This window comes from Scatophagus argus, chromosome 22 (assembly GCF_020382885.2).
Source record: "Scatophagus argus isolate fScaArg1 chromosome 22, fScaArg1.pri, whole genome shotgun sequence".
NCBI lineage: Eukaryota > Metazoa > Chordata > Actinopteri > Scatophagidae > Scatophagus > Scatophagus argus.
The window spans coordinates 9,424,126-9,436,723 of NC_058514.1; the positions used below are offsets into that span (position 1 = coordinate 9,424,126).

At 41.9% G+C, this 12,598-nt stretch overlaps 1 protein-coding gene across 3 annotated transcripts in view; it reads left to right on the plus strand.

The window, feature by feature from the left end:
* prickle1b (prickle homolog 1b) overlaps positions 1-12,123 on the plus strand; it is a 28,488-nt gene extending 16,365 nt beyond the window's left edge. For all 3 annotated transcript variants that reach the window (XM_046378672.1, XM_046378670.1, XM_046378673.1), the window contains 7 exons: positions 3,507-3,704; positions 4,513-4,626; positions 6,086-6,223; positions 8,391-8,594; positions 8,694-8,880; positions 9,090-10,088; positions 10,179-12,123. In XM_046378672.1, coding sequence (XP_046234628.1) covers positions 3,519-3,704; positions 4,513-4,626; positions 6,086-6,223; positions 8,391-8,594; positions 8,694-8,880; positions 9,090-10,088; positions 10,179-11,134 — 2,784 coding nt within the window. In that variant the 5' untranslated portion in view covers positions 3,507-3,518 and the 3' untranslated portion in view covers positions 11,135-12,123. The remainder of the gene's footprint in view (positions 1-3,506; positions 3,705-4,512; positions 4,627-6,085; positions 6,224-8,390; positions 8,595-8,693; positions 8,881-9,089; positions 10,089-10,178) is intronic.
* The last annotated feature ends 475 nt before the right edge of the window (positions 12,124-12,598 follow it).

The window sequence follows — 12,598 nt, forward strand, 5'->3', positions numbered from 1 at the left end:
TGTAGGTGGTCTCTCCAGCTGTGTTAAGTCTCCTGTGCACCCCCTGACATCCATTTGGCCTTAAAATAACACTCCTCGCGAGTCAAAGAGCGATGACCTCGGCCTTTGAACTCCACAATTTAATGGTTTTCCTAAAGCAAATCTCATAACATCAAGGAAAAATATTCTGTTTTTAACGGTTTTGGTTTCAGCAAGTGCGCAACATCACCATATCTGCCCTTTGAATTAACTGCAGGTTACTGAAACTGCAACTATTTTACCAGCTTGATATTTTAATAGATATCTCCGGTCTGAGAGAATGATACGCTTTGGTGTAATTCGTAAAAGTCAGATTTCTTGGTAAATTAGGATGTATTCCTTTAGTTTGCCGCAGGTTGTGTTCGTTTGAAAATAATACGTGTTTGACTTACTAATTCTTCGGTGAAGGAGAGCCCCCTTAAAAGTGTCAGTTAAGAGGGGGAGGCACATGTGATTAACCGTTAGCTGGCTACATCTGGCCCATATTTACACAAGCCCAATGTTGTGACTCTTTTTTCAAAAGGTTTCCATTTTTAACCCCGTTAACCTCCTCCTGTCATGTCTCCACCATGGCCTGGGTTTAAAGGAGGAATGGTTGGACATTTTGTTTTTGTTTTTGACAAAGACAGCCATTGTGTTATTGCCAACGGGTGACATGCTGTAATGTGAGTTGCTGTGTATGTTGGCTCAGGAATCTGCAGTCACCTTTCCTCCTTAACTTAGGATGAAAGGCAGAAAAAGACAGAGAAATCACTAGAAAGGGTGGTGAATAAAAGGATACCAAGCTAGAGTTTATTTTGACAATAAACTTTGTCACTTTACTAGCTGAAATGCAAACCATTCTTTGGTTCAGTTTCTCTGAAGAGGTAATTTGCTGTTGTATTTTGTCATATGTGATAGTAATCTGAATATCCCATTTTGGACAACTGGTCAGACAAAAGAAGTAATTGTAAAAAATCAAAATGAGGTTCATGTCAATGTTTTGTTGTAAACCAAACTTGCACCCATGTTGTCACTGAAAAACACAAGCCTTAATGCCCCCTTATTCCTAAACTCCAAGCTGCACAAAAATATCTAGCAAACAACAATGGAGCTGTTGAGATAGTGGCTCAAAATAATCTCGAGGAAAAAAATTGCACCACTCACTGGTCTTAACTGGGTTAGGCGAGATAAAGCAGAAGTGGTAAAGAAAAGCTTCTGGGTGATAACATTATCTATCTAACCATAAAACCTGATAGATTAGTCACTGAAGAACAAAGCATACTCCTTTGTTCTGTGATAAGAGCTTTGGTTTGACTTTAAACAGCATTTCTAATCTGTAAATTCAGTGTTTTGAGGCCCTGGGCTTTATTCAACTGTATGCTAATTTTGGGAATGCTAATATTTCCTCAGTCTTGTTACTGGGCTTTGACTACATGGTGCAGCCTCAGGGTGAACTGAGAAGACAGAGTTGACATTTCTACAAGGACAGGCCTACAAAACTACAACGTTTGGATTGTGAGTTCAGCTGAGGCTTTTTTAAAAAGGCAAAAAGGAACGGTGAGCACATAGCACAACAAACTATGGCACCAATTTATGATGTAAAAAGGTGTTTAGGTACTACAGTAAACTTGAATATAAACAACAAGAACTTTGACAGTGGTAATTGCTCTGTATTTAAAAGTTGAGACTCTGGAAAGGCCTGTTAACAGAGTGCACCATTTGTTATATTTACCAAAACAAACATTTTTAATGTGTAATTTGGGCTGTGTAAAAGTTATTGCTCCAATGAAATTTGGGTTGAGTAGAAATCAAAAAAGAGTAATATTGATAACGTTGGTGAGCGTATTGCTATTTTAACAAGTAAAGTTCACCCTCCTCCCAACCTCAATAATTTTCATACAGTCCCTAAGCAACTGATTATCTCGTAGGACAACCATTGGTCTAAATGAACTTAACTGCTCTACAGTCACAGTTAAGTCACCATTAAGACCCTAACGTACCTCACGGTGCTTCTTTTGTGTAGAAGATCAAACCTACATACAATTTTGAGGGCCAGTGTGAAGTTTCTGACTGTCTTCACCCAAACAAGTTCCATTAGAGATTTGCATGTCAAAGAGGCAGAGGAGGGCAAATCGCAAGTGGGTCTTTCAACACCTTTGACCAAAGTGCAGTTATCAGGCTGAGAGGGCTCTGAAGAACATGTCTGCAGAGATAAGAAGGACTACTGCTAAAGGCGGGAGACACATGACAACGAGACTGATTAATCCCTTTTCATGTAACAGTCCGACTGTTATCAGCTTGTAACAAGGAAGAAAAAAACCTGTTTGAAATGCTGCTTAAAGTGAATTCATGCTGCAGTCTTTGAGTGGAGTTTTGCTTATGATTGTTTGAAAGGTTGATTGTTTTGGGGGTTTTTTTTCACCTCTTTATTTGTTGTCTCTTTCATTTTCTTGATCATGGTCGTCCATTTATGCAACATGATTTCCTGCACATAGCCATTAATCACTGTTGTAGGCTACATACACCTGTTTCACAACATCCAGTCCTTTGAAGCAAACAGATAAGAGCAACAGATGTTTGGTGCTTAACAGTTGAAAATTTCTGTTGCATCACGTTACATCCAGAGCTTACAATCCTACTTTCAAAGAGGTGTCTAAATGTATATGGTGTACATGTACACCTGTTTTCACAAAGTAAAATGTCCCAACAAGATCTTTAATTTGGAAGACACAGCAAGTAAATGCACAGATTTGTACCCTGATACAGAAGATGTAAAAGGAAATACAGACTTTTAAACCCTATGTGTCCAGCAGTGCTGATGTTTGATCTTCATGTGTCTTTCATGCAGTTTGAGATAAGACCAGTATAGCTGGCAAGAGCACTGGAAAAAGCCTGCTATTATTTTCCATTATATATCATCCTAAATTTGTCAGAAGTTCCCTGTGAGGCTAGTCTAGTAGTATTTTGGGAATTTTCTTAAGCATAATTCTGTAATGGATAAACAAAAGAAGTGTGACTTACGACACTAATGGGATGGAAAATGACAAATTAGTTATTCTTTATTGTGACTCAAGAGGTTGAATTGTGAAAGGATGGAAATTGTGTGATATGTTAAGGAGAAACTTTGCCCTTCTTTCTCTGCTTCCCTGTTTTCAAAGAGCAGTTGCTGCTCTTCTCAATATTTGTTTGAGCTGTTATGTTAAACTGTTTTAATACTGCTGGGAAAAACAATTATCTTTCTGAGAAACACAGAGATTACAACTAATTGATGGGATGACAGGCATATACAAGATACAGAGGAATTTACCATAAGTGCTAAAAAATCCCAGATCAGCACTGTCCCAGCCAGACAGTGATGAGAACTGAACAGGTAAAAGCCAAGGCTTTGAGTATAATTAAATGAATATCAAGCAAATAGGGAAGGGATTGAACAAGCAATTTCAAAAATTAAGGATGGGTTCTGTAAATGTGATTCCTAAATCCTCTCTTTCTTTTTTTTTGCACAGCACTCGTGTGTGATGAACCTGCAGCGCAGTGAAAGAGGGGAGCGTCCTTTGCCTCGAGGCCTGGAGATGGAGCCTCGTACTGGGGGAAAGATGGGAAAGATATCCCTGGGCTTCCAGAGGAGCTCCACCTCAGACGATGACTCTGGGTGTGCGTTGGAGGAGTATGCTTGGGTGCCACCGGGAGTCAGGCCTGAGCAGGTAGGCCTGCTATTTTTCCTCCAGGAGTCGTCCAGTCAACACCCTCTCTTTCCCACTCCTTGTTTTATAGCAATCAGTTTATTGAAGTCAAATTTAAGATTGTGAGCACACCAAAAATTTAAATCCCAATATAAAGTAACTTGTGGACGAAGCTGAACAGGATGTGGTTTTAGTTCAAATAAGGTTATGTGTGCAGACATGCTGTTCTCTATGCCTTACTAGTGGATTAGTGGAGCTGCATGCTAGCACCCAACATCTGGCTATGCATTTTCTTTACGTTCATTAGTGTGATAGTCATGTTCAGAAAGTGTTTGAGCACTCTCATGTATCCCCATGTTTTTTCTATGCAAATACACATAAAAAATGTCACTGTTTCTTATTTCCCTGTCAGCAGCAATTATCAAAGGCAAACATTAACATTGCTAGTCCTTTGCTGTCTCTTATATGTGGAGAGATTTCACAGTTGAGGGCTTGTGACTTGATTGAGATTGACGTGTTTGCTCTCATGGTGTCACAAAAATGACACATGAAGCAGCAGTCATTCTCCACTGCCGTCCAGCTGACCTCTCGTCTGCCTGATCTAAAACATGTTGAAAACACTGTAGCCTCTGGGCTGTGACATGTCTCACTAGTTTATGTGGTCTATCTGACCATAGTAACACAAAGAGAATGACAAAAATAGAGTCTTTTAAACTGGGAGTCTCACACTCCATCTTCTTCCTTCCCAAAACGAGTGTGCAAAACAAAAGCGACAAATGGACTGACAGGATGGAATTTCTTAGCGTCTTCTATGTGTCTTGACCCACAGGTCCAGATGTATTTCTCCTGTCTGCCAGAGGATAAGGTGCCATATGTCAACAGCTCCGGAGAGAAGCACAGGGTCCAACAGCTCCTCTACCAACTGCCGCCACAGGACAACGAGGTAGAGATGATGAGAGAGAGACACCGACAGGATAAGAGAGAGAGAAAGAGATGGCGAAAGGGTCCGACAGTCTGTGGCACAGAGTGAAACAGGGGTTGCTGCTTGCTTTTTTATTCTGATGTGAAAAAAAGTGAATTCTGGCACAGCATGAATCATAGAAGACAAGAATTGCAACAGCAGAATGAGCTTCAACTTAAACGAACAACATTATTACAGTATTCACCACTATGAAAACAGCGTTTCAATTAAACTACAGCTAAGCAGAGGAACAGATGGATTTTTTTTCAGCTAAGCGTTGAAAATTGATGACATTGAGTAACAGTAAACATGTCTTCCCACATGAATGAAACTGTTGAAACTGACTAATAAAACCTCTAATGAGGCCAGTCAGATAATCTTAAAGTGGATATTCTTCTTTCAATTGATTTCAGAAGTAGTCAAGTATTTTATGAAGTAGAACTCAACTAAATTGAAGTTGGGCATTGAGCCTCATCTGCTGCTCTCATCTCTTATTCTTCAGATAACAACTCACTGTTTTAGGATTATCTTTTTTTGTTAAATGTAAAATATATCCTCAAAGCATGGCTTGTAAAAACAAGCACAGCTTTGGTATCATATTGGTAATAATGAAATTCCTTCTAACTAAAAGAAAGCCAGCAGCTGAGTAAAGCCTGGACAATCTTGCTGGACTCTTCTAGTAAAGCTAAAACAAGCATTCCCTGAACTGTCTGACAAAAAAACCCTCCTGTGACAGTAAAGCACATGCCAGCCTCTTCTGTATAATAGCTTTATGGTGTGCAAACCAACACTCCTTTCACATCTGTGTTAATAGAGTTTACATTAGGAGATATGGCGGAGGGGTTATCACCAGAGGGGAGGGACAGTGGGGCTACTGTCTGATCGAGGTGGTCTCTGTATACACACAAGGAAGATACACAATAGGAACACATAAAACATACACACACACACACAACCGCACAGTGTTTGACAGAGCAGTTTTATGATGTTTGCCGGCAGACCTGGTTGTTGAGGAAGCAAACTGCCGGAGGATTCCTTGCGTAACTGTGGTTAGGAGGGATAAGCACTTTGTGTGTGCTGTGAGTTTGAGAGAGAGAGGGAGTGTGTGTGTGTGTGTGTGAGCTCACACGCTGGCATCGTTTACTGTTGTTTAGAGAACAACTGAGCTGGTTGTTAGGATCGTCTTGGTCTTTTATCTGGGCCTTCATCACCATCTCTAAACACAGAGGAAGGGTTTGTGTATCACTCACGCCATCCTTTCAACGCAGCCTTCAGAGGAATTAACTTTAATTAAACCATTTTCCAGCCATATATGGATCGCGTGTGATGCACTTCCCCAAAATTAAAAGCAAAGATGAAAGATGAACCATCAGCAGTTATGGATGGATGCACTATTCCGCTTTCTCCTTCTCCACTCATCCCTTTCTTCTGTCTTTACCAGGTGCGTTACTGCCACTCTCTGACTGAGGAGGAAAAGAGGGAGCTCCACATGTTCAGTGCCCAGAGGAAGAGGGAGGCACTGGGGAGAGGAACACCCAAAATCCTGCCCCGAGCTCTGCAACACACCCGCTGTGAAAATGTAGGTGCCACACATGGATACCCATGAGCACCCACCCGCATGCATATGCACACATGTGGACCACTTGCGTCATTTAGTGCTCATATAGCTAAAAGCCATTAAAAAAGAAACCAACTTGTGGGTATTTATATCACAAGCAGCTCACACCCACTATCTTCTTCCCTACGTATAGCAGTCCTGATTGGCTAATGTGACAGTTCAAATTATGGACATAAGCTTTCTCATTAGGGCAAGAGGGGAAGCGAGTTCAACTGGGAGGCTCGTGCTCAAGCTGAGTAGAGAAGCCAGAAATTTGGCAAATTTCCCATACATATCCCAGCATGACACACTGCAAAAAATTTACAGGTTAACAAGTAATTGTTGCGCAGTGTTAAAATCTTAATTTTTTCCAAACAAGACATGTTGTGTGGCACATAATTCCACATCCATTGGTACAATTACATGCATCTCAGCACATGCAGCTGGTTTTCAGGTGTTTTGTGGAAGCAATTTTCTGCATCTGTGTCTGAAAACTCTCATAGTGGATTCACTTCTAGACATATCCAATGGCAAAACAGAAGTTCTCTGTGTATTATACATGGTGTATAGGATATTAGGCAAAAAAAACAATGTTATGTTGCATATGCTATCAAAGGAACTAGCCTTTTTATCCTTTGTGTGGAAAGGGCAATCACAAGGACGCAACTTATTTTTTTCATCAATTTGTGGATGGGAAGCTTGACATGACCCTTGGCTCCATTTTGATATTCTGGTTGAAGTCATTCAGAGCTATAGACAAACTTAACACTGCGATCAATCCTAAAACATGACCTCTGCTTCCTACTTTTGACTTGGTGATGGAGGTTTAAACACAACATCCAGTGCTATTCAAGATGCCCTTGATCATATTTCGGAAAAATTCCCTTTCAGCGCAACAAACATAAATATTAGTGCTATGCGGCTTCCAGCAAATTGAGCCATGACCAGTGAGCAAACCACATCCTCTGCCAGGCATCCAGAACGAGCAGGCCGGCCATGCTAATTCCCACAGGCAGATGAAGTCTGTCACCACTCAAACACAGATGCTCCCACAGGGATGCAAGGTCACACACACTCAAATGACACACAGGAACACCAACGGAAACACAAATCCTTTGACATGCTGAACATGCATGTGTATTCGCATATGCTCAGCAAAAAGACACAGTTACTTTCTAACCACCCACTCACTCATACATACTTACGCACATTCATGCACTCATGCAAGCATTTGTACACATGCACATGCTGTGAAGGATGTATCATTCACACACACTTTGTCAGGCTCCAGTTGCCTGGTGCCGCACTCTTAGGGACACACAACACCCCCATATCCAAGGCCCCTGTCTGTCCAACCTGGTAATAATAGTTAACAGCTGGACTTGCTATCTCATAGCTGCCTGTGGGCGTCTCATGGCTCTGCTGGGTTATATAAAGTCTTGATTGCACGTTTAGACACGCTCTGTCAATCTGTGGAGTCATACGATCACGGGGACCAAGGCCACTGCAGTCTGTTGAAGCTTGCAGGACAAAATGCTGTCTACTTCCTCAGTAATATCCAAAGAATAATTGCTGACTTTGAAGTAATATAGCCACCATTTGAGAAAAAATTGAGGTTTTAGTCAGTGGTAAGTCATTGTATCCAAGTCAACCCTTTCATTTTTAATGTGTAATTTTGCACCTGATCCCTAAGCCCAGGAAGTCAGTGGATGGAGTGCAATCAGTCATTTTTTTAAATAGCAATCTGTTTTTGTTGCCTTTAAAGGATTAAATTACACTATCCGGTTTATCAACTGTTGCTGTATTTTTGTTACGATTGTCATCGCTGTAGGATTCACTGATGTGTTTTGAATGCATCATATTCCCTTGGCATGTACAGTATGATCACCTGTTGTTTGGCCTTCTTTGTTTTAGCATCCCTGCAAATTAATCATAAGTGGATACATGATATATTTTCTGTAGTTATCTCCTTAAGCTGTATTTTATTTAGGTAGCATTCTTCATGTGTCACAGACATCAGCAGTACCACACATCCATTTTGAAATGTCACTCCTTCGTGCAATTGTGTTCACCACTATAGTTTCATCCTGCATTGACAAGATGCCTGAAGTGGGCCATGGATCATCTGTTTTTTGTGTTTCATTGTCAGTGTGGCGGAGGCATCAATGGAGGGGAGATGGCAATTTTTGCCTCCAGAGCAGGGCCGAGCCCCTGCTGGCACCCAGCATGCTTTGTGTGTGCCACATGTCAAGAGCTGCTGGTGGATCTCATCTATTTCTACCATAATGGCAAGATCCTGTGTGGAAGACACCATGCTGAGCTTCTCAAACCACGATGCTCTTCATGTGATGAGGTAAAATGCAGTAATAGTAGCACTGCCAAGTAGCCTTTGTGTTTTAAAGAGTCCAAATAGTTCCACAGAAATAACAGTAGTATGTGCGTTTCCCTTCAGATCATATTTTCAGATGAGTGCACTGAAGCAGAGGGTCGTCACTGGCACATGAAACACTTTGCCTGTTTTGAGTGTGGAACAATGCTAGGAGGGCAGCGCTACATCATGAAAGATAGCCGGCCCTACTGTTGTGGCTGCTTTGAGTCACTGTATGCAGAGTATTGTGAGGCCTGTGGTGAAAACATTGGTAAGTATATATTCATTTAAGTACCTTTATTTATTTATTTATATTATATACTTTGCTTATTTTTATCTATCGATCCGTCTTTCAGTGTTACAATAAAGAACTTAACTTTTGAAACCTAAGATTGAACACCAGATTCTGCTGATGCATTTCTTTAATTTTGCATATAGAAGTTCTATATCTAAAGCAATGTTTCATCCCACTACCTTTAGGTGTTGACCATGCCCAGATGACCTATGAAGGTGTGCACTGGCATGCCACAGACCAGTGCTTCAGTTGCGCCCAGTGCAAGACATCCTTGTTGGGATGTCCCTTCCTGCCAAAGCAAGGTCGCATCTATTGCTCAAAGGCTTGCAGCCAGGGGGAAGATATACATGCCTCTGACTCATCTGATTCTGCCTTCCAGTCTGCCCGCTCACGAGAGTCACGGCGCAGTGTACGCATGGGTAAGAGCAGCAGACCTGCTGAACAGTGGAGACAGTCACAGCTTTTTAACCCCCCTGCCACCATCCCTTCATTTGAGTATAAATTTGGAGATGGAGAAGATGATGGAGATGCTGATTGCGACATTGGTATCGTAGGGCGCAAGCTGGCCCGTCTAGGCCTGGAAGAGGATAGGTTCTGGAGGGAGCGGGAGGAGCAGGATGTTGGTGGAGAGGAGGATCCAGAGGAGTGGGCACAGCATGAGGACTATATGACTCAGCTCCTGCTCAAGTTTGGTGACCGTGGCATGTTACACCAACTTCAGCAGCCATCCCTAAAATCTCCCAGCCCCAGCAGCGACAGAAACAGACTAATAACTGTCTCTGACCCATGGCTAAAGCCTGATACTACATCTATGGGGGTTACCGCTTCCTCTCCAACCCCTGCCAGTCCCACCCAGAGCCAGAATTCCAGTCAGTCTCGAGCCAACAGCCTTAGCCCTGGACTGATGAGCAAGAAGCACTTGCCTGAAATGTACTGGGCACAGTCCCAGGATGGGTTGGGAGACTCAGCCTATGGAAGTCATCCAGGTCCTGCCAGTGCCAGAAAGATCCAAGAGCTCGAGTTGGACCAGGATCAGGACCAGTCTGGGACAGGAAAACAGAATTTCTGGCCAGACACTAGGCAGTGGTATGAAGACTCCCTTGAGTGCATTGCTGATGAACTAAGGAAAGTCGAGCAAGGTGCTGGAGACTCCATGGACTCCCTGGCGCTCTCAAACATCACTGGTAAGGAGACTGCTGGTTGCATGTGTTTAGTGAATTTTTTTTTATATTGAACAGCTGTTTAAAGCTGGTCTTTTCTGCTTGCTTTTTTAGGTGCATCAGTGGATGGAGATGACAGGGACAGACCTATAGTCTACACCCTTGCCATGCAGGATCCCTCAGTGGCAGACGACTGTGAGAAGATGAGCAACATGGGAACTTTTAATTCATCTCATCTTCACCATAGTGCTAACTCTCTCAACCTTAACATGGAGAAGGGAGATGATGAGGAGTTAGCACTGGCAATGAGGGGAGGCACACCAGAGGGACTTCACTCATTGTCCCCACATTCGGAAGGCCTCCCTTCTTCCTTTGTCCATGCCCCAGCTCTGAGGAGGAGCAAGTCCCAGTCCAGGCCTCCTCAGATGGTCAAGTTTTCTGAAGACACTGTAGATAATGGATATAATGATGGGTTTGATCTTAATATTAGAAAGCATCCTATGAGTGAGAAGCCACAGCGGAGGGTGTACTGCTCAGATGAGATGGGCCGAGAAAGAAGCCGCCCAGCAAGCCACCATGGGCGCAGCAGGAATCACCATCACCGCCAAGGTCGGCACCACAGGAGCCGCAAAACCCGCTCGGACAACAATCTTCACATGGTGCCTTTGGAGAAAGCACAAAGGCCATATGAGCGCCAGCACCAGGATCTGGTGAACTCTCCTTGTGGTGCCATGCTCCTACAGCATCCCGCACACAGGCTGCCTTTGGCCTACTCCCAAAGCCGATCTAACTATATGCCTCAGGGCTCAGCTCAAGGAGACCCACGGGCTGAGTATTTCATGGGTCTCTGCAGAGACGAGGATGACTATTGCTCTACTTGTTCTTCCTCATCATCGGACTCTGAGGAGGAGGGCTATTTCTTGGGCCAGCCAATACCTCAGCCTCGAGTGGCTGGACGTTACTATGCGGAGGACTACCCAACGAGGGTTACAGCCCTATCCTCCCAGAGCCATGGCTCACAGACTGGTCGCAGAAAAAGCCACCGCTCCAAAAACTGTATCATCTCTTAACAACTCAGAGTGTATTTAAATTGCAACCTCCAATACACTTAATAGTAAAATCTGATCATGTGTCTTTTGCAGAACAAATCTGGTTTAGGAAAGGCAGTATAAAACAACCCACAGGCACAAACTGTGTATTACGCCCTAACATAAGGTGTAATGTCAAGATGCATATCATATGGCCCAAATCTCCCCAAAGAATAAATCAATTCCAACTGCTAAGAAAGACAAGAAAAGAGTGGATCTGTGTAAAATATAGTCAGACATTTTTTTCTTTTTTTTGTGTGTCCAGATTGGCAGATTCAATACTGGGTTTTGAATTTTAGCATTAATATGATGCATGTAATGGTAAATTTGGAAGCCTCTCTTTAAACAGTCCAGACTGATATTATGTACAGAGTTGACATTGATGACATTAGACTTTTTCTTTCATTTTGACATCAAGATTCTTTTTTTAAAAAATTGCGCTCAGTTAACAGTTTTGCAGCAAAATATTTGTGTGCGTTAAAATGGCAACATATTGTACACAGAGGTTGATAAAGTAGAAAATAGAAACAAACCAAATAATTATTTAATGCACAATAGTACAAAATGATTATGTATATACTAAGTTAAGATTTTAATACTGGTATTTTTTATATCTGTGGTTTAAATAATTGAATAATTGTTTCTTTTGAAGTGTGTGATAAAAAACAAACAAACAAGACATAGCAGCTGCGATGGTAAACAAACAGACCTCGTTCATATTTTGAGAAACAACAAAGAAGGTGCCATTTCATAAACTGTGTTCATCACAGTAAGTGCCATGTTATGCTGTAACAATGTTTATTATAACATATATTCCACACAATGCTCGCTATTGTTGTACAAAATATAAAACTAATGGCACCTGCATTTGCCGTGTTCAGCAGAACTGTTCACTACCCTTGCTCTGACGTAACCAGCTAAATGCTTTGTGATGTAAAGACGCTTGTAATAAATATTTTTCTTCTCTCAAAGCTTCGCAAATGCTTGTTCTTTTTCTCAGGTGCTTCAGTTATATAGTTCTAAAAGGATTTTGTCCTGTGGCTTTGTGGAAATTGTCTCAATGTCTGTCTACACTTCATATGTAATATGCACATCAGAGTACAAATCTGTTTTACATAAATCCTGGTAGAATGGAAATCATTTGCTTGCATGCATGTTATGCGAAAGTCTCAGAAAGATATGCAGTGCATTCTAAAAGGGAGCTCACCAATGCTAGCAAACTGATCCTTAAAATTATAAATGAGGAGTTGCTGTTGCTGAGTTGCTGCTGTAATGTGGTAATTTCCCAGTTATGGGACTAATAAAGGATTATCTTATCTTATCTTGAGTTTACTGGATATTTTGCCACACTATATATATAGATGTCCAGTCATTGCCTGGAATATTGACTGAGAAAGCTGAGTTCCCCCCTCTATCTGTTGTTCTTGCAGCACCAGTAACTTGTAA